The sequence below is a fragment of the Portunus trituberculatus genome, chromosome 2 (genome assembly GCF_017591435.1).
Source record: "Portunus trituberculatus isolate SZX2019 chromosome 2, ASM1759143v1, whole genome shotgun sequence".
NCBI classification, from domain to species: domain Eukaryota; kingdom Metazoa; phylum Arthropoda; class Malacostraca; order Decapoda; family Portunidae; genus Portunus; species Portunus trituberculatus.
In genome coordinates, this window is record NC_059256.1 from 9,088,803 (window position 1) to 9,109,766 (window position 20,964).

Genomic DNA, 20,964 nt, shown 5'->3' on the forward strand with positions numbered 1-20,964 from the left:
ACAAAGACCTCACTGATCGCAGGAAATTGTCCAGTCATTTCCGCCAGCATCTCCAGAATAAAGTCCCTCTGTTTGCATTTCTCCACCTCCTCCTTGCTGTGGTGGAGATAAGGTGGAGGTGAGGTGGAGGTTAGGTGGAGGAAAGGTGGAGGAAGATGTGGAGGTAGCTTCGTTTCCTCTCGTTTGGTTGGTTTGGTGTTTTTTGGTGGTTTAAATTGGGAGAATAAAATTTTTTGCTATCGAGTGAAATGTGTGTCTTTCTCTCCATCTCCTCCTTGCTGTGGTGGAGATAAGGTGGAGGTGAGGTGGAGGTTAGGTGGAGGAAAGGTGGAGGAAGATGTGGAGGTAGGTTCGTTTGGCCTCGTTTGATTACTTGAGTGTGTTTTTGTGGATTAAAATGTGCGATGTGCAAATGACGATAAACTATTGCAGTATTGTATGTAAATCTTAGACAACACCTACTACTACTACTACTACTACTACTACAACTACTACTACTACTACTACTACTACTACTACTACTACTACTACTACTACTACAACAACAACTACTAGTAAAACAACACTAATAAACACACAGAAACACCACAATTTTCACACAAAACAAAAAACACCAAAATTTATTATGGAACCACAACAACAACAACTACTACTACTACTACTACTACTACTACTACTACTACTACTACCACCATACCTGATAGGCTCTTTAGAAGTAAGAATATGCCACGTCAACTTAATCTTATGCCACAGAGAGAGGGAGGCCAGGGCACGAGAGAGAGTAATCTGTATAGGCCTATCTCCCAGCTGTATGAGACACCCAGGGGCCGACCTCCTTGCCTGTGGGGAGAAAAAATAGGGTGTTAAAGGCTGTTTAAGGGTGTTTTGGGGTATTTGGAGGTGTTTTGAGGTGTTTTTGGGGTGTTTAAATGTGTTTAGATGTGTTTTTGGGTGTTTTTTGTGGTGTTTTGGGGATGTTATGGTGTGTTTTGGTGTGTTTAGGTGTTTTGGGGTGTTTTAGGTGTTTTGGGGTGTTTTAGGTGTTTTGAGGTGTTTTAGGGGTGTTTTGGTGTATTTTAGGGTGTTTGATGTGTTTTGATGTGTGTGTTTAGGGAGTTTTAGGTATTTTGGTGTTTTGGGGTGTTTGAGGTGTTTTGTGTATTTGGGGTGATATGGTGTATATTTGGAGTGTTTTGGTGTGTTTTTGGGTATTTTGGTGTATTTTGGTGTGGTTTTTGGGGTGATTTGAAGTGTTTTGGTGTGTTTTGATGTGTTTTGATGTGTTTTGGTGTGTTTTGAGGTGTTTTAGGGTGTTTTGTGTTTTGGTGTGTTTTGGTGTTTTGGGATGTTTTGTTTTGGGATGTTTTGGTGTGGTTTTGGGGTGTTTTGATGTGTTTTGAGGAGAAAAAAATCAATAATAAAATAATAATAACAATAATAATATCTCTCTCTCTCTCTCTCTTTCATTCTGACCTTAAAACAATGAAAAAAAAAAAAATAAATAAATAAAACTATCTCTCTCTCTCTCTCTCTCTGACCTCAGCAAATGCGGTCCTGAACTCCCCTCCTGGTGCCATGCCGAGCTGCTTGGTGATGTGGGCCGAGACTGACAGGAGGAGGAGGTACAGAATGCCCTGGACCTTGCCATGCTGCCTCACTATCATCTGGACCTTCTCTGGGGGGTGGGGGGGAGGGGGTGTCAGTAAAATGGTCTTACTGTAGCCAAACTGTCTTAAAATGCCCTCAAAACATGTCAAATGGTCTTAAAATGTCCTTAAAATATGTCACTGTCTTAAAATGCCCTCAAAACATGCCAAACTGTCTTAAAATGTCCTCAAAACATGCCAAACTGTCTTAAATTGTCCTTAAAACATACCAAACTCTCTTAAAATGTCCTTAAAACATGCCAAACTGTCTTAAAATGCCCTTAAAACATGCCAAACTGTCTTAAAATGCCCTCAAAACATGCCAAACTGTCTTAAAATGCCCTCAAAACATGCCAAACTGTCTTAAAATGCCCTCAAAACATGCCAAACTGACTTAAAATGTCCTCAAAACATGTCAAACTGTCTTAAAATGCCCTCAAAACATGTCAAACTGTCTTAAAATGCCCTCAAAACATGTCAAACTGTCTTAAAATGCCCTCAAAACATGCCAAACTGTCTTAAAATGCCCTCAAAACATGCCAAACTGTCTTAAAATGCCCTCAAAACATGTCAAACTGTCTTAAAATGCCCTCAAAACATGTCAAACTGTCTTAAAATGCCCTCAAAACATGCCAAACTGTCTTAAAATGCCCTCAAAACAGGTCAAATTATCTTACAGCCCCTAAACACTGCCACAGCTCCCCAAAACAGCCCCAACAGCCCCCCTAAACCCCCCAAACACCACAGCCCCCCCCCCCCGACACTTACTGAAGTCAAGGCTGCGTGATTCCTGCAATATTGTCTCCTCATCCAGCTGCAGTATTGCTGTTCTGGCCTTGCACAGCTCCACCACCACCACGTCTGGCCTCACAGCACGGATAGTCTGTGGAGGGGGGGTGGGGGAGGTTAGGTGTAATTATTCCCTCATTTTCTCGCTCGCTCGCTCTCTCGCTCGCTCTCTCTCGCTCGCTCGCTCGCTTTCTCCCTTGCTCTCTCTCTCGCTCGCTTCTCTCTCTCTCTCTCTCTCTCTCTCTCTCTCTCTCTCTCTCTCTCTCTCGCTCGCTCCTCTCTCTCTCGCTCCCTTGCTCTCTCTCTCTCTCTCTCTCGCTCGCTCCCTCGCTCGCTCCCTCGCTCTCTCTCTCGCTCGCTCACTCGCTCTCTCTCGCCTCGCTCTCTCTCACTCCTTCCTCGCTCTCTCTCTCTCTCTCTCTCTCTCTCTCGCTCACTCGCTCTCTCTCGCTCACTCGCTCTCTCTCGCTCGCTCACTTCCTCACTCGCTCTCTCTCTCGCTCCCTCTCTCTCACTCGCTTTCTCGCTCTCTCTCTCGCTCGCTCTCTCACTCTCTCTCGCTCGCTCCCTCTCGCTCGCTCACTCGCTCCCTCTCGCTCGCTCACTCGCTCCCTCTCGCTCGCTCACTCGCTCTCTCTCGCTCTCTCCCTCGCTCTATCTCTCTCTCTCTATTACTCTCCCTCTCTCCTTTCCCTCTATCTATCTCTCTCTCTCTCTCTCTTACTCTCCCTCTCCCCTTTCCTTCCTAATCCCTCCCTCTCTCTCTCTCTCTCTCTCTCACTTACACTGGCCACATCCTCCTGGCTTTCCCTTGAGAAATGCGCAGTGCCGACCAGGTAGACGGCACTACCCTCCGAAGTGTTCAGACGGGTCACTGTGTCCGGGAGGTCGTGGTGGTGGTGGTGGTGGTGGAGGTTGTGGTGGTGGTGGTGGTCTAGCTGTCTGTCTGTCTGTTTTCTCTCCTGTGGTTTGTCTTCCTCCTCCTCTTCTTCCTCTTCTTCTTGGTCGTTGTCCTCTATGTCGCTCTCACAGCCTGAAGGTGTCGCTGGGAGAGTGAGAGTGAGAGTGAGTGAGTGAGTGAGAGTGAGAGAGAGAGAGAGAGAGGTGTTAATGTGGGTATTTTATTGTTTTGGGTGTTTTTGGGTGTTTGGATGTTTTCGAGGTGTTTTTGGGGTGTTTATAGGTGTTTTAGGGTGTTTTGTGTGTTTGGGGTGTTTGCAGGTGTTTTTGTGTGTTTTGGGGGTGTTTGGGGTGTGTTGTTGTGTGTTTTTGAGTGTTTTGGGTGTTTTGGTGTGTTTTGGGTGTTTTGGAGTGTTTGGGGTGTTTGGAGTGTTTTCAGGTGTTTGGGTGTTTTAGGGTGTTTTGGGGTGTTTTCAGGTGTTTTGGGTGTTTTGGATGTTTTCATGTATTTGGGAGTGTTTTGGGGTGTTTGTGGGAGTTTTGGAGTGTTTTGGGTGTTTTGGAATGTTTGGGGTGTTTAGAGTGTTTGTGGGGTGTTTTGGGGGAGTTTATGGGTGTTTTGGGGTGTTTTGGAACATTTTGGGGTGTTTAGCATGTTGTTTTGGGTGTTGAGAGAGAGAGAGAGAGAGAGAGAGAGAGAGAGAGAGAGAGAGAGAGAGAGAGAGAGAGAGAGAGAGAGAGAGAGAGAGAGAGAGAGAGAGAGAGAGAGAGAGAGAGAGAGAAATACAAGACAACGAAACTACAAAAAAAAACACCAAAATTAATTTAAAAAAAAACAGCAAAAATTACAAAAAAAAAAAATTCTAAAAACTGCAAAATAAGAAAAAAATGAAAAAAAGAAAAGAAAAGAAAAAAAAAAAAGAAAAGAAGAAAAACAAAGAAAATCAAAAGAAAAGAAGGAAAAAAGAAAATCAAAACAAGAAAAACACAAAAGGAAAAGAAAAAAAAAAAACGAAAAGAGAACACAAAAAAAAAAAACAAGCCAAACTTCTCCAAACACTCACCTGCAACACAAAACAACACAAACAAAGTAAATACACAAAATACAAACACACAAACAAATATTAGGTACTCCAAAACACCTCACTACACCCCGCTACACCCCTCTACATGCCACTACACCTCACTACACCCTGCTGCACCCCTCTTTACACCTCGCTACACCCCTCTACACCTCACTACACCCCAAAACACCCAAAAAACACCTCTACACCTCACTACACCCTGCTACACCATGATACACTCTTCTACACCCCCATACACCTCACTACACCTCATTACACCCAGCTACACCCTCTACACCTCAACACCTTCACTACACCCCACAAACACACTTACACACCCAAAAAAACACCCCACTCACACCTTCTCTACACCACTACAAAACACCCAACTACATCCCAAAATACCCTAAAACCACCCCAAAACACCCAATTACACCCCCAAAAACACCCAAAAACACTGACAAAACACCCCCAACACCTCCACTACACTCCCAAACACCTCCACTACACCTTAAAAACACCCCAAAACATCCCCAATCACCCAATACACCCCAAAATTTTTTTTTTTTTTTTTTTTTTTACATTACAAGGGCACTGGCCAAGGGCAAACACAGTGTTGGAAAAAAAAAAATCCCGCTGGTTGCCAGGCCCTGTTAAAAGAAAAGTAGAAAGAGAAACAAAAAAATCTAAAAGGAGGGTCCAGTTAACGTAAGAGGTGTCTTGACACTCCTCTTTTGAAAGAGTTTAAGTCATAGGCAGGTGGAAATACAGACACAGGTAGAGAGTTCCAGAGTTTACCAGTGTAGGGAATGAAGGAGTGAAGATACTGGTTAACTCTTGCATTAGGAAGATGGACAGAATAGGGATGAGAAGAAGTAGAGAGTCTTGTGCAGCGAGGCCGCAGGAGGGGAAGGCATGCAGTTAGCAAGTTCAGAAGAGCAGACAGCATGAAAACAGCGGTAGAAGACAGATAAAGATGCAACATTGCGGCGGTGACTTAAAGAATCAAGACAGTCAGTTAGAGGAGAAGAGTTGATAAGACGAAAAGCTTTAGATTCCACCTTGTTTAGTAAAGCTGTGTGTGGATCCCCCAGACATGAGAGCCATACTCCATACACGGGCGGATAAGGCCCTTGTACAGAGCAAGCAGCTGGGAGGGAGAGAAAATGGACGAAGACGCCATAGGACACCTAACTTCTTGGAAGCTGATTTAGCAAGAGTAGAGATGTGAAATTTCCAGTTTAGATTTTTAGTGAAGGATAGACCGAGTGTGTTTAATGTAGAGGAGAGGGAAGTTGAGTGTTATTGAAGAAGAGAGGATAGTTGTCTGGAAGGTTATGTCGAGTAGATAGTTGTAGAAATTGAGTTTTTGAGGCATTGAACAAAACCAGGTTTTCTCTGCCCCAATCAGAAACAAGTGAAAGATCAGAAGTTAGGCGTCCTATAGCATCTCGCCTTGAGTCATTTAATTGTTGTTGGGTTGGGCGTCTGTTGAACGCTGTTGAATAATGCAGGGTGGTATCATCAGCATAGGAGTGGATAGGGCATTGAGTCAGATTTAGGAGATCATTGATGAATAATAGAAAGAGAGTGGGTGATAGGACAGAACCCTGTGGAACACCACTGTTGATAGTTTTAGGGAAGAACAGTGACCGTCTACTACAGCAGCAATAGAACGATCGGAAAGGAAACTGGAGATGAAGGTACAGAGAGAAGGATAGAATCCGTAGGAGGGTAGTTTAGAAATTAAAGATTTGTGCCAGACTCTATCGAAGGCTTTCGATATGTCAAGGCCGACAGCAAAGGTTTCACCGAAGTCCCTAAAAGAGGATGACCAAGATTCAGTTAGGAAAGTAAGAAGATCACCAGTAGATCTGCCTTTACGGAAACCATACTGGCAATCAGAGAGAAGGTTGTGAGCTGATAGATGCCTCATTATCTTCCTATTAAGGATAGACTCAAAGGCTTTAGAAAGGCAGGAAATCAAAGCTATAGGGCGGTAGTTAGAAGGATTGGAGTGGTCACCTTTTTTAGGGACAGGTTGAATGTGAGCAAACTTCCAGCAAGAAGGATAAATAGAAGTAGAGAGACACAGATGAAAGAGTTTGACCAGGCAGTGAGCGAGTTCGGAAGCACAGTTTTTGAGAACAACAGGAGGGACTCCATCCGGACCGTAAGCCTTCCGAGAATCAAGGCCAGAGAGGGCCAGGAAAACGTCTTTATAAAGAATTTTAATTTTAGGGATGAAGTAGTCAGAGGGTGGAGGAGTAGGAGGAATATGCCCAGAATCATCCAAAGTTGAGTTGGTAGCAAAGGTTTGAGCGAAGAGTTCAGCTTTAGAAAAGAAGAGACAGCTGTAGAGCCATCTGGATGAAGTAAAGGAGGGAAAGACGAAGAAGTAAAGTTGTTAGAGATATTATTGGCTAGATGCCAGAAATCTCGAGAGGAGTTAGAATTGGAAAGACTTTGACATTTTCTATTGATGAAAGAGTTTTAGTAAGTTGGAGAATAGATTTGGCATGATTACGGGCAGAAATATATAGGGCATGAGTTTCAGCAGTTGGATGGCTACGGAACCGTTTGTGAGCCGCCTCTCTATCATTGACAGCACGAGAACAAGCAGAGTTAAACCAAGGCTTTTTAGCTTTAGGGTTAGAGAAAGTATGAGGAATGTATAGCTCCATGCCAGAGATAATCACCTCTGTTATGCGCTCGGCACAAAGAGAAGGATCTCTGACATGAAAACAATAATCATCCCAAGGAAATCAGAATAGTACTGCCTTAGTTCCTCCCACTTAGCAGAGTTAAAATGCCAGAAGCACCTCCGCTTAGGCGGGTCCTGAGGCTGCACTGGAGTGATAGAACTGGTAACGGAAATTAGATTGTGGTCGGAGGAGCCCAACGGAGAGGAAAGTTTAACAGAGTAAGCAGAAGGGTTGGAGGTTAGGAAAAGATCAAGAATGTTGGGCGTGTCTCCAAGGCGGTCAGGAATACGGGTAGGGAACCTCCATCCAATACACCCATTACACCCACAAAACACTCCAAAACACCCCAAATATCCACTACACTGCCAAAACATCGAAAAACACCCACAAAAACATCCACTACAACCCTAAAAACACCCCACTACACCTCAAAACACCTCAAAACACCCAAACTACCCACTACACCCTAAAAACACCCCAAAACACTCCCAAACACCCCACTACAGCCCCAAAACACCCAAACCACCCACAAAACATCCCAAACACAAATATACTACCCCAAAACACTCCCAAATATACACTACACCCCCAAAAACACCCACTATACCTCAAAAACACCCCAAAACACCCTCTATACCCCAAAACACCCAAAACACCCCCAAATAAACACTACATCCCAAAACACCCCACAACACCCCAAAACACCTCTATACAAACGCAAATACACCCCAAAACACCCAAAACACCCCCAAACCCACGAAACAGTGAGGTCGTGAGAGTCGATCTGCGAAATAGACGACTTTGAAAATAGAGACCACATTTAACCCCTTCAGTACTGTGACGCATTTTGACCATGAGTTTTGAGTACGATTAGACCATTTTATTGACACTACTAAGGGTTAATGAAGGCCAGAAGGTTAATGGTCCAGAATATTCACCATTTTAATCCCCGACATGAGATCTTGAAGCTGTAGAAAGTCACCAAATAGTCACCACAAGGAATAGGGAAACACAACAAGGTCCTGAAGGGATTAAATGCTTTGCTCTCTCCATAGGCCTTAGTTTGAAGTAAATTGAACAAGTGTAAAGACGTGTGCTGGTACTGAAGGCGTTAAAAGTGCGTGATAACAGAGGGTTACGTGTACACCCCATAAAAACACCCCGATACACCACCAAACACCTCACTACACTCATAAACACCCCAAAAGGTTTCTACACATTCTTAAAACACCGTCAAATGCTTCCACTACACTCAAAAACACCATCAGTAACACCCCACTCTAACTACACCCCTGAAATACACCACTACACCTCAAAACACCCCAAATACACTCTAAAACACCTCAAATACACCCCTAAAACACCCCCATTATACCCCATAAGCCCCAATAACACCCCACCCTAACTACACCCTAAAACACCCCCACCTTACCCCAAAACACCCCACTACACCCAAAAACACACCAAAACACCTCAAATACACACCAAAACACCTCAAATACACCCCACTACACCCCGAAACACCCCACTACACTCCAAAACACCCCCAATACACCCCACTACACCCCAAAATACTCTCTCTACACCCCGCCCCCCACTCACCTTCAGACAAGATGGCCGTGAGTCCCACCTGCTTGATGCTCACCTCCACCCCCTCACTCCCCCTCTGACCCACCACCCCCTCCCCCCCTTCCTGGTCAGGTGAGGAGGGGGGGCTCACCTGGGGAAGGCCTGTGTGTGTGTGTGTGTGTGTGTGTGTGTGTGTGTGTGTGTGTGTGTGTGTGTGTGTGTGTGTGTGTGTGTGTGTGTGGATTATTATTATTATTATTATTATTATTATTGTTTGTTGAGAGAGAGAGAGAGAGAGAGAGAGAGAGAGAGAGAGAGAGAGAGAGAGAGAGAGAGAGAGAGAGAGAGAGAGAGAGAGATAAAACACCATTAAAAAACACCAAAAGCAAGAAACAAACACACAAAAATGGCAAATTAACCAGAAAAATCACAATAAATAAATAAATAAATAAATAAATAAATGCAAATATCAAAGAAAATGGAACCCAATCAAAGAAAACGGAGACTTACCTTTATTTTTTAGGGGGAACTGCATTGAACCTCTCACTACCAGCTCCTCCTCCTCCTCCAGCTCCACCTCCTCCTCCTCCTCCTCCCCCCCCTCGTCATCCTCCTCATATCCCTCCTCGTCGGAAGAAGTTCGCTCCGTTGCCTCCGCTTCCTCCGAACCTTCTTTATCCTTGAGAGAGAGAGAGAGAGAGAGAGAGAGAGAGAGAGAGAGAGAGAGAGAGAGAGAGAGAGAGAGAGAGAGAGAGAGAGAGAGAGAACAATATTAGTAATAGTAATAATAATATCAAGGAGGAGGAGGAGGAGGAGGAGGAGGAGGAGGAGGAGGAGGAGGAGGAGGAGGAGGAGGAGGAGGAGGAGGAGGAGGAGGAGGAGGAGAAGGAGAAGGAGAAGAAGAAGAAGAAGAAGAAGAAGAAGAAGAGAGAGAAAGTCATTATAGAATATTTGAACAAACTGGGACACATTTCTACCTTGAGATTTGTGTACCATTAGACCATTAGGACATTAGGAAGGGTGTATGGAGGTCACAAGATTAATGGCCACAGTCTTCACTATTTTAACGCCTTCAGTACTGGGACACATTTTTACCTTGAGATCTGTAACAGTATGGCATGTCTTGAGGTAATTTTAAGATAGTTTGGCATATTTTGAGGGCATTTTTAAGAGAGTTTGGCATGTTATGAAGGCATTTTAAGAATTAGGCATGTTTGAGGGCATTTTACGACAGTTTGGCATGTTTTGAGGGCATTTGAAGACAGTTTGGCATGTTTTGAGGGATTTGAAGACAGTTTGGCATGTTTTGAAGACATTTTAAGAGTTAGGCATGTTTTGAGGGCATTTTTAAGACAGTTTGGCATGTTTTGAGGACATTTGAAGACAGTTTGGCATGTTTTAAGGCATTTTAAGAGTTAGGCATGTTTTGAGGGCATTTTAAGACAGTTTGGCATATTTTGAAGGTCTTATAAGACAGCTTGGCTACAATAAGACCATTTTATTGACATTAGGAAGAGTATATAGAGCTCACAAGATTAATGGCCACAGTCTTCACCATTTTAACCCCCCACGTGAGTTGGTGAAGCTGTAGAAAGTCACCAAATAGTCACCACAGGGAATAGGGAAACACGTCACGCTACTGAAGGGGTTAAAAGGCTCTGGAAATCATCTACATGTGAAATCCCAAGTTTGGTTCCTATATTTAGAATCAATAAGGGTGTTTTAGGTAAATTTTGCTGTTTTAATCTTTTCCTACCTTCAGTTTTCCACCTCCCTCATCACTGGTGGTGGTGGTGGTGGTGGTGGTGGTGGCAGAGGTGGTGGTGGTAGGGGATGGCTGGTCAGGGGTGGAGGGGGGTGGTGTTTCCCCTATCGCTGAATCAGGGCTTTCTATGTCAGGCTTGGTGGTGGTGGTGCTGGTGGTAGAAGTGTAGTAGTAGTAGTAGTAGTAGTAGTAGTAGTAGTAGTAGTAGTAGTAGTGTTCTCAGCTCAACTACAACTACTACTACTAAAAATGACAAATATAATAAGTAATGATAGTAATAATAGTAATAATAAGAAGAGGAAGAAGAAGAAGAAGAAGAAGAAGAAGAAGAAGAAGAAGAAGAAGAAGAAGAAGAAGAAGAAGGAGGAGGAAGAAGAGAAAGAAAAATAGATAAGAAAAATAACAATATATAGAGAGAGGAAAGTAATCTCTCTCTCTCTCTCTCTCTCTCTCTCTCACCTATTCAAGGCAGCATTGGAGGAAATCACAGCGTCTTTGGAGGTAAGGGAGAGACTTTCCTCCATTCCTCCTCCTCCTCCCGTCTCTATCACAGCTGTCATCTTCCTGGTGGAGAGAAAATAAATAAATACATAAATAAATACAGTAAAATTATCCCAATGAACTAAAAATATATGAAAAGTTTGGTGATTTTTTGAGTTTATGGAAAAAAAATATACAAGTAGAAGAATTTATTAGTGTGAAGTGTATGTTGACCTTGACCTTTGACCTTGACCTGACCTAACCCCACATAACCCGATCTTAACCTTAATAGACCTTTTTGTTTGATTTTTTTTCTATTATTTTTGTCAAACCCAATTTAAGCTAACCTAACCTAACTTAATTTTGCCTTACCTAACCTAAAATAACCCAAACACGCTCCAAACAGGGATAAAACATGAAAATAAAGCAAACACACTCAGTAAACAGAACAAAAATTGCCTAACTTAACCAAACTTTACCCACAATGCACCTCAATGCAATTTATCCAAACCTGAGCTAATTTGACCCAACACAAACTAACCCAGCCAATCCTAACCTGGCTTAACCTAACCTAACCTGAACTAACTTAACCTAACCTCATTTAGCTTAATCTAACCTAACCTAACTTTACCTAATCCTAAACTAACTTAATTTTGCCTAACGTAACTTAAAATAAGCCAAACACACTAGAGACAGGAATAAAACATGAAAATAAATCAAACACACACAGTAAATGGAACCTAACCTAATTTAACGTACCCACAATGCACCTCAACCCAGTTCATCCAAACCTGAGCTAATTTGACCCACCACAAAGTAACCCAGCCAATCCTAACCCAAACTTATCTACTTTCAGCCTAACCCAATTTAACCCAACCTAATGTAGCTCAATCTAGCCTAACCTTACCTAATTCTAATCGAATTCTAATCTAACCTAATCTAACCTAACCTTTCCTAACCAAAACTAACTTAATTTATCCTAAGCTAACTAAAATAACCCAAAAACACTCAAAAACAGTAATAAAAAGGAGAAAATAAGATACACACACACACACACGCACACGTAACCAAACACACACACACACACACAAGCACAAACACTTCTAAATAATCAAATACACCAAAACACACCACAAATTCTCACCCTTAAAGCCAAAACAAAGACAGAAAATAAAAAAAGACACCAAAACAAACAGAAACACAAAAAACTTCACAACACGGAGAAAAAAATCGCGAATCCTCATAAGGTAACATGGATATTAGACCACCACCATATTTTACCTAATTTCTGCCCACCTGCGCCCTAATTAAGGTGTCCTCCGGCGCCATTCACCTGCCTGGAGCCTCAAACTCACCTGTGATCACCCCCGAGCTCCGGAAATTAAGAAAATGGATGATAAATAAGAAATAAGAGGAAGACGGACGAAACTCTCCCGTCTCGATGTGTTTTTCTTGTCCGTATTTTGTCGACATTACTTTGTTTCTTTATTTAGTGCTTTATTTTTCGTTTTTTGGTTAAACAATGTTGTTGTAATTTATTTTGCGTTGTTTGTGTCTATTATTTGTGCGTTTTGGTGTTTTGTCTGTGTTTATGATGTAATTTTCTGCGTTCTTTTCCTTCTCGTGCTTTCAGTTAAGTGTATTTTGTCGAGATTACATTAATTTTATCATTTACTGTGGTATTCTTCGTGGTTCGGTTTGATTAAGTTGTGATAATTTGTGTTTTGATGTTTGTGACTAGTTTCTATTTGAATACATTACTTGTTTGTGATTTATGATGTAATTGTGTGTTCGTTTTCATTTCTTTCGTGTTTTTTACATAAAGGCACACAAAGGGCGAATGCAACACACACACACACACACACACACACACACACACACAAGGGAAAAAATAAATAAATAGAACAAAAATAAATATGAATAATAAAAAAAAAATAAATTAAGATAAACTGATTCTTATTATTTATTTTTTTTTTTCGTTATTCCTGCTCCTCTTTGTAACGCGCACATAAAAACAATAAATAAATAAATAAACAAATATAAAAAAAAAATGAAAAATAAATTAAAAGAAAAACTGATTATCTTATTTTCTTCTTTATTCCTGCCATTATTCCTCCTCCTCTTCGTTCTTTTGCCCATCATTCGTTGGGTAATGGTTGAGTTTTCTTTAAGTGTAAGAATTGTTAACTAATATAAAGAAAAAAAATATTGCCTCTTATTTGTTTGGTCTCTAGAGCCTCGGAAAGTTTTGTTTGTAGGAGCAGGAGGAGGAGAGATCAGAAGAGAGAATGCGATCTACAACAATTAACAGTATTTTAAACAATATATGAAATGTCTTTAGGTAGTTATGAAATGCGTGTAGGTCTGATGAAGGTTTGGTAGATGTGTGTGTCTGTGTGTGTGTGTGTGTGTGTGTGTGTGTGTAATCTGTCACCACCACCAACACTATTACTATCTATTCTTACTATTATTTCCACCACCACCACTATTACTATTACTACTACTACTAACACTACTTCAGACCTTGATTGGTAGTTGTGTGTGCCATGTTTGAAGACCGCATGGACCTCTCCCTCCGCTTCCCCTTAGCTCCACCACTACCCCTAAGACAGACAGCAACACCATGTTCTAAGTAAACAAACAACAACATTTCTTTAGAGTTTATTTAGTGTTCCATCACCACCACCAACACAGCGTCAGGAAGCAATCAGTCGCAAACAATCATGTCTTCTTGATTTGTTTATTCAGCCTACTATGCACTGCTGACACACTCTTAACATCCCTTCATGCACGTGGTGTGTGCGTGCGTGTGTGTGTGTGTGTGTGCGTGTGTGTGCTTTATGAGAGTGAAAAACTGGCCAATTGCAACATAAAACGAAAGAAAATGGCCCGCTTAGCTATCAGTCCATCTGCATTCCTGAGAGTTAGTCAAAAGAAAGGGATACATGTCTTGAAACCTTCCTCTTGAACGAAGTCGAGTTAGAAAGCTGGAAATACAGAAGCAGGCAGGGAGTGTGTGTGTGTGTGTGTGTGTGTGTGAAGGGTGAGGCATGCAGTCTACAGTGAGCAGGCTGTAGGTACGACACAGTAGCCCAGATTGGGGTGGAAGACATAGTCACCAGTGCACGAGGTAACGGCCACCACAGAGCCGATGTCCGCGGCAAGACAGTGGAAGTAATCCTGCGTGCATTTGTGTGGGCACGCAGCGAACTTGCCTGTCTTCTGGCACGTGTAGGTGTGGATGCAGCCGTCCGGTTTGACAACATTGGCGCAGAAGGTAAGGCAGGGCGTGCTGAGAGAACACTTCTGCGTGAACGGGTCGAAGTTTCCAGTGGAACAGCGGCCGGAAGCGTCAGGAATCGTATTATTGTCTAAACATAAGTAGTATTTAGTGCAGTCCGTGGGATCCATGACCAAATGGCCTTTGTCGTCTGTGTAGCAGTAAGGCTTGCAGTGACAGCATTTACTCTCGTCAGTCTGACATGCCTCTCCATTAAAGAACGGCTTGTCCTTGTCACACCGCATCATGGCGCCGCTAGCACAGTCATGGTAGGTGGAGCAGTCATATCTGTCTGCCCTGAAGGGAATGCTAAGATCGTTACATTCATAGGTGCAGCTGCCACCTCCACATGACGGCTTGCATTCCACAGGGCCATTTGCCACGCAGTTACCTGCAGTGCTGTTGAAAAATTGACCGTCGGGGCAGTCCATGGGGCCCATACCACTGTTACTAAAGCACACGTAGTACGTGTGGCAATCCTTGGGGTTTTCCACTCTGTCACCATCTTTAGCAGTGGAGCAGTCGGGATCACAGTTCGCTCTCACATTTTTCAACTTCGTTCCAGAGATTGCCTGTTAAAAAAGGAGAAAAATACCTTTATGAATACGTTTTTTTTTTTTTTCTGTCTTTTTGACTTATTGTTTTATTTACTCATTCATTAATGTTGATGTTTTAGTTCAGCGAATATCTGTACCATACTTTGCTCCACCTCGTCTGTCACAAATGTTGTACAGATCGGCCATAACAGATCGCCACTTAACCCATTCAATACTGGGACACACTCTTTACCTTGAGATTTGAGTATGATCTGACCATTTTATTGACATTAGGAAGGCTGTATGGAGGTCAGAAGCTTTATGGCCACAGTCTCCACTATTCCAATCCCCACATAAGTTTCTGAAGCTGTATAAAATCACCAAATAAACAGAATAAATGTGGAAATACGTTAAAGAGACAAAGATGAGCGAGACTCATGTTGGACAATAATAATAACAATGATAATAGTAATGACAGCAACAACAATAACAACAACAACAACAACAACAACAACAACTCACCTGGAGGGAAAGCAAGAGAAGCAAAGAAGTTATCCTCAACATGGCGTGCGTGCGTGCGTGGACGTGTCCTGTACGTGGCTGTTGGCTTGACCGTGTCCGTGTCTCATTTTTATAATGGCGCACGAAGGGCAAACTCAAGAAAACACCTGCTCAATTCTCAGACTATGCTTGTTTGATTGCTTGTGTGTGTGTGTGTGTGTGTGTGTGTGTGTGTGTGTGTGTGTGTGTGTGTGTGTGTGTGTGTGTGCGATCCCTACAGCATGCTTTGACACACACACGCACACACACACACACACACACACACACACACACACACAATAAATTCGTTTTCTCCTCTTTTTTTTTTTTTTCCATTATTCATTGGGAAATACGATTAATCTTCACGAGGAGGAAGAGGAGGAGGAGGACAGGAGGAGGAGGAGAGGAAGAGGAGAAGGAGGAGAAGGAGGAGGAGGAGGAGGAGGAGGAGGAGGAGGAGGAGGAGGAGGAGGAGGAGGAGGAGGAGGAGGAGATTTAATAACAACGCATTTCTTTCTGGGAATAAATACATCTGCCATTGCCCCTCCTCTCTCTCTCTCTCTCTCTCTCTCTCTCTCTCTTGCAGCAACAACAACAACAACAACTTTGCATACAGTTTATTAAGCATTGCAGGATCTTCACTACCAAAACAACAAACACACTAAAAATAACAAAAACTAATCTCTTGTTTTTTTTTTTTTTTTTTTAAGTCCATTTATTTAATTTTTTTTTTTTATAATTTCCACACTTTAGTCATGCCTTGTTATATCTGTGTGTGTGTGTGTGTGTGTGTGTGTGTGTGTGTGTGTGTGTAGTAAACAGAGGTCTCAATACACATCTATTCAGCTTCTCTTCGTCTCCCCTTCCTCTTGTTCATTCCAGTGTGTATATTAGCTTGCTTTTGTTACATTTCTATATCTTCCTATTTTCAACTATTTCCAATCTCTCTCTAATGCTCTGCCTGCTACACCTGCAATAGTGGACATTTGTGGACATTCATCTCATCTGCCCACACAAATAACCAGCCTGCTTAGATATTGCAAGACGTGTGTGTGTGTGTGTGTGTGTGTGTGTGTGTGTGTGTGTGTGTGTGTGGGGTCTCAGTGCCAAGTGTGCTTAATGGAACACTGGGAAGGGTCGACACACTTTCTGTCAATGGGGTGGAACACAGTGTCCAGAGCGCAAGAGACAACTGGCACATTGGAACCGATGTCTTCAAGGAGGCAGTGGTAGTAGTCAGGCGTGCACTTGTGAGGGCAGGCAGGGAAGTAACCGCTCACTTCACAGGTGTAGGTGTGGATGCAGCCGTCTGGTTTGACAACATTGGTGCAGAGGGTGAGGCAGGGCGCGCTGAGGGAACACTCCTGCGTGAAGAGGTCAAAGTTTCCAGCGGAGCAATGGCCAGGTAACTCTGGGATCGCATTGGCTTTGATACAGTAGTAGAATTTAGTGCAGTCCGTTGGGTCCACTACCTTCTTGTCGTCTGTGTAGCAGTAAGGGTTGCAGTGACAGCACTTACTCTCGTCACTCTGGCACGACTTCCCATTAAAGAACGGCCTGTCCTTGTCACACTGCATCATGGCGCCGCTACCACAGTCATGGTACGTGGAACAGTCATATCTGTCTGCTCTGAGGGCGATACCAGCTCCACATTCATAGGTACAGCTGCTACTCACCCCTCCACATGACGGCTGGCATTCCTCAGGGCCATTTTTCACGCAGTCACTGGCACTACGGTTGAAATACTGACCGTCAGGGCAGTCCACGGGGCCGATAGGGTCGCTGCCACCAAAGCACACGTAATACTGGTGGCAATCTTTAGGGTTTTCCACTTTGTCGCCATCTTTAGCAGAGGAGCAGTCAGGCTCGCATTTGCCCGGTGGTGGTATTGTTGTTGGTGGTGTCGTTGCTGGGTCCGCTCTCTCATCTTGCAGTTCCTCCATTGATGTTCCAGAGATTAACTGTTTGAAAAGGAAGGAAGAGTGTTACTGCGAAGGTCTGCTTTTTGTTTTGTCCTGTCATCCATTCTCTTCCTAGCAATGATATAAACTAGACCACATTGCCTTCACGGACACGGTGGAATCATAAGCTCTTCGTCTTATCACCTCTCCTCTGCCTGACTGTCTTCAGCCTCTCTCTCCCCGCTGCCCTCACTCTAACATACCTTCCTCTGGCACACTGGAACTCCCTGCCTGCTTCTGTCTCAACCTCTAACACGTCCCTTGCTCTGGTACAATGGAACCCCTGCCTGCTTCTGTGTCTCAACCTTCTAACACGTCCCTTGCTCTGGTACAATGGAACTCCCTGCCTGCTTCTGTGTCTCAACCTTCTAACACGTCCCTTGCTCTGGTACAATGGAACTCCCTGCCTGCTTCTGTGTCTCCACCTTCCTGTGACCTGAACTCAATCAACTTCAGTACTGGGACGCTTTTTTAACCATGAGTTTAGGTGTGATTAGACCATTTTACTGACATTAGGAAGGGTCTACGGATGTCAGAAGATTCATGGCCACAGTCTTCACTATTTTAATCCCCACTTAAGTCTCTGATGTTGTATAAAATCGCCACAATAGTAAGAATGAATAGGAAAACAGGTTATGGTATTGAAGGGGTTAAAAGGAAGGTATCAACTCTATATGGAGACCGACACTTCGATGGAACTTTATAATGTTTTTTTTTTGTAGGTCTAAGTAAACAACAACAACAACAACAACAACAACAACAACAACAACAATAACAACCCACCTGGAGAGAAAGCAAGAGAGACAAAGAAGTTATCCACAACATGACGTGCGTGTGTGAAGGTGTCCTGTACGTGGCGAAGGTGGTATGGGTGCTGGCTTGACCGTGTCCGTGGCTCACCTTTATAATGATGTAGAAATGAGGGTGAAACATCTGTGCTATTCTCAGTGTGTATGTGTGTATGTGTGTGTGTGTGTGTGTGTGTGTGTGTGTGTGTATTCATCTATGGGAGTCTATCGTTCATTCAACTCAGATAGACAGACAGACAGACAGACAGACAGACAGGCGGACAGACAGCAGCACCCTACCAAATACACACGTAAAATAAGTAAATAGATAAATAAATTAATTAATAAATAAATAAATACATAAATAAATGATAATTGTTTTTATTTTTTTCCATTTCTTTCTTTCATCTTCTTTCTCCTCCTCCTCTTTCATCTTTTGTTTTCCATTTTTTTTTTCTTTTAATGTAATCTCCAGGAAATGATGAAAGAGGAGGAGGAGGAGGAGGAAGAGAAAGAGGAAGAGGAGGAGAAAGACAGAATACCAGGAAAATTGAACAAACATGTAGATTTCACAGGTATTTCCCATCCCCCCCCCTTCGTTTTTTCTATGGAAGTGCATTCACCTGCTATACTCTCTCTCTCTCTCTCTCTCTCTTGCATTGGGGAGGCGGAGGGAGGTGGACAGAACAGAGGTGAAAGACTGATAATAACACTGAACTCTTCCACTATCCAACCGTCTACCTACTTCCCTATCCATTTATCCACCTATCCACCTCACCACACCGAAGCCTGCACCTAACCACCCTCGACCCACGCTCAGGCATTTCCCAGAAGGTGATAAATGAACACAACAAACACCTGCTCGTTTTCCCTTAGCTAAAAAAAAAAAAAAGAAAAAAAAAAAAGGGCAATATTTTAATACATATCTGGGAATTTCTTGATACCTGGACAAGGAAGCGATGAGAACAGCCACGTGTTTCTAGTGTTGCCTTCAGAATGGGGGGAGGCGGGAGAGGAGGGGGCAGGGGTGAGGGCAGAGGGGGGAGGGGTGACAGGTGAGTGTGAGTGTATATAAGTTAGGGATTACGTGACACAATGCATATTCTGGGTTTTGTGAAGGAGTGCGTGTGTGTGTGTTTGTTGACCCCACCGCCATGATTAAGTGGAGTGTTCTTCTGCTGTTAGTGCTTGTGAGTTTTGTGTGTGTGTGTGTGTGTGTGTGTGTGTGTGTGTGTGTGTGTGTGTGTGTGTGTGTGTGTGTGTTGTTTGTTCATTAGAAAGAGTACAACATCCAGACCAAACCAAACATTTACTTTCACATCCACACACACACACACACACACACACACACACACACACACACACACACACAGACACACACACACACACACACACAGACACACACACAGACACACACTAACCTATCCACACCTTTCTGTACGCAGGTCCCAGGTGGTCAGTGCCTGTGCACTACGGACCACTGCAGTAAAGACTGTACCGATTGCTTATCTGGGGAGCTGATAGCGGACCCAGAGGACTGCCACCGCTACTACGTGTGTGATGGCAGCGGGGGCCTGGCGTTTGATGACCCTCTGTACTGCGAACACGGTTACGTCTTCAATATAAACACCCGCCAATGTGAAGCCGATGCCAAATGCGAGTCGTGCCAGCCTAAGTGCCACTATGAATGCGTTTCCTCTCCTAATGAGAAGATCTCCTACTTCTATGGCTGCGACTCTTACTATGAATGCACCTCAGGCGTACCAGGCCCGGTCAAGTCCTGCCCAGCCTACAGCCCGTACTTCGATGGCGTGGAGTGCCAGAGTGACGAGCGACGGTGCTGCCACTGCCACCCTTACTGCTACACTGGAGACGAGGGCAAGAAAGTGCCAGACCCTAGAGATTGCCGGAACTTCTACGCGTGTGTGGCTGCGGGCATTCCTAGCGGCCAGGGCCACTGTAACCCTGGGGAGTACTTTGAGAACGGGGACTGTTCATCACACGCCAGCTGCAAGACAATGTGCAAGAATGTGGTTGGCTTCGACGGCTGCATCGAGCCATACACCTGCGTGGCCACTGGATACTTCCCCAAGTGTCCCAGCCAGTGTGTCCCGCAGTACTATTACTGCTCCCAGATCTCTGACACATACGTGGAGGCCGAGGAGTGCCCTGACGGATTTGTCTTCCACCCTGATACGCATGTGTGTGTCAGGAGAGACGACTGCCCCTATTGAAATGCCTTGAAATGATCCTAGTTATCCCAAAATGTATACCACTGAATATACTCTACAGGAACACCCTAAAATATTCCTTTTACCTATTAAAATGCCCTGAAATGATCCAAATGTCGCTTTTCCTGAACCAATTACCCTAAAATGGAAGTCTTATACCCTACAGACCCTAAAATGTTCCCTCTACCTATTAAAACACCCTGAAATGATTCCACAGTGTCTTTTTCCCTAAAGCAGATGTCACTTACCCTATAAATTGTATATACCACGGAATAAAAGTCTTGTACCCTGAAGAAATACCCTAAAATATTCCCTTAACCTGAAGTTTTAGGGGTAACATAGGGGTAAGATGTATGTCCAATGTCTGTGGCCCTGATTTGCCTGCGAGTCTGTATGTCAGGTAAACAAATGTCCCTAGTCCAGTGCCATAAATAAGATAATGTTTCCTGACCACCCCACTCTTACTGTCAATGTTCCTTGTGTGTGTGTGTGTGTGTGTGTGTGCGCTTAAATAAACGTCTCTAATCACTCTCACTACACACACATACACACACACACACACACACACACACACACACACTCTCTCTCTCTCTCTCTCTCTCTCTTTCTTTCTTAGAATATTATTATTATTATCATTATTATTATTATTATTATTATTATTATTATTATTATTATTATTATTATTATTATTATTATTATTATTAGTAGTA

The 20,964-nt window shown here is 43.4% G+C and overlaps 4 protein-coding genes and 1 long non-coding RNA gene across 7 annotated transcripts in view; 2 read left to right on the forward strand and 3 right to left on the reverse strand.

The window, feature by feature from the left end:
* Positions 1 to 12,405, reverse strand: part of LOC123504877 (traB domain-containing protein-like) — a 15,272-nt gene extending 2,867 nt beyond the window's left edge. The window contains exons 1-10 of one of the 2 annotated variants that reach the window (XM_045255785.1): positions 12,274 to 12,405; positions 10,898 to 11,002; positions 10,430 to 10,589; positions 9,184 to 9,352; positions 8,707 to 8,835; positions 3,221 to 3,480; positions 2,415 to 2,529; positions 1,539 to 1,675; positions 698 to 840; positions 1 to 96 (exon numbers count right to left, since the gene is read on the reverse strand). The exon at positions 1 to 96 is cut by the window's left edge and continues 59 nt beyond it. In XM_045255785.1, coding sequence (XP_045111720.1) covers positions 1 to 96; positions 698 to 840; positions 1,539 to 1,675; positions 2,415 to 2,529; positions 3,221 to 3,480; positions 8,707 to 8,835; positions 9,184 to 9,352; positions 10,430 to 10,589; positions 10,898 to 10,998 — 1,310 coding nt within the window. In that variant the 5' untranslated portion in view covers positions 10,999 to 11,002; positions 12,274 to 12,405. The remainder of the gene's footprint in view (positions 97 to 697; positions 841 to 1,538; positions 1,676 to 2,414; positions 2,530 to 3,220; positions 3,481 to 8,706; positions 8,836 to 9,183; positions 9,353 to 10,429; positions 10,590 to 10,897; positions 11,003 to 12,273) is intronic. The other variant, XM_045255792.1, reaches the window with a different exon arrangement.
* The window catches only part of LOC123504904 (proprotein convertase subtilisin/kexin type 5-like), a 24,357-nt gene extending 6,166 nt beyond the window's left edge, over positions 1 to 18,191 (reverse strand). The window contains exons 1-2 of one of the 2 annotated variants that reach the window (XR_006674980.1): positions 18,019 to 18,191; positions 16,321 to 17,235 (exon numbers count right to left, since the gene is read on the reverse strand). Coding sequence is in view for 1 of the 2 variants with exons in the window: in XM_045255812.1 (XP_045111747.1) it covers positions 16,375 to 17,235; positions 18,019 to 18,168 (1,011 nt within the window). In the remaining variant the exon portion in view is untranslated. Of the gene's footprint in view, positions 1 to 15,876; positions 17,236 to 18,018 lie in introns of those variants that run through there. The other variant, XM_045255812.1, reaches the window with a different exon arrangement.
* LOC123504938 (peritrophin-44-like) lies at positions 13,564 to 15,407 on the reverse strand. The gene is made up of 2 exons (XM_045255898.1): positions 15,257 to 15,407; positions 13,564 to 14,770 (listed from the first exon to the last, which is right to left on the reverse strand). Exons 1-2 carry the CDS (start codon positions 15,296 to 15,298, stop codon positions 13,976 to 13,978), a joined length of 837 nt encoding a protein of 278 aa, XP_045111833.1. The 5' UTR covers positions 15,299 to 15,407; the 3' UTR covers positions 13,564 to 13,975.
* Positions 17,144 to 18,398, forward strand: LOC123504980. Its single transcript, XR_006675007.1, has 2 exons — positions 17,144 to 17,270; positions 17,958 to 18,398. It is a non-coding gene; the product is annotated as an uncharacterized LOC123504980 (long non-coding RNA).
* Positions 18,399 to 19,082: 684 nt separating this feature from the next.
* Positions 19,083 to 20,553, forward strand: LOC123504945 (proprotein convertase subtilisin/kexin type 5-like). Its single transcript, XM_045255905.1, has 2 exons — positions 19,083 to 19,213; positions 19,469 to 20,553. Exons 1-2 carry the CDS (start codon positions 19,178 to 19,180, stop codon positions 20,255 to 20,257), a joined length of 825 nt encoding a protein of 274 aa, XP_045111840.1. The 5' UTR covers positions 19,083 to 19,177; the 3' UTR covers positions 20,258 to 20,553.
* Positions 20,554 to 20,964: the final 411 nt, after the last annotated feature.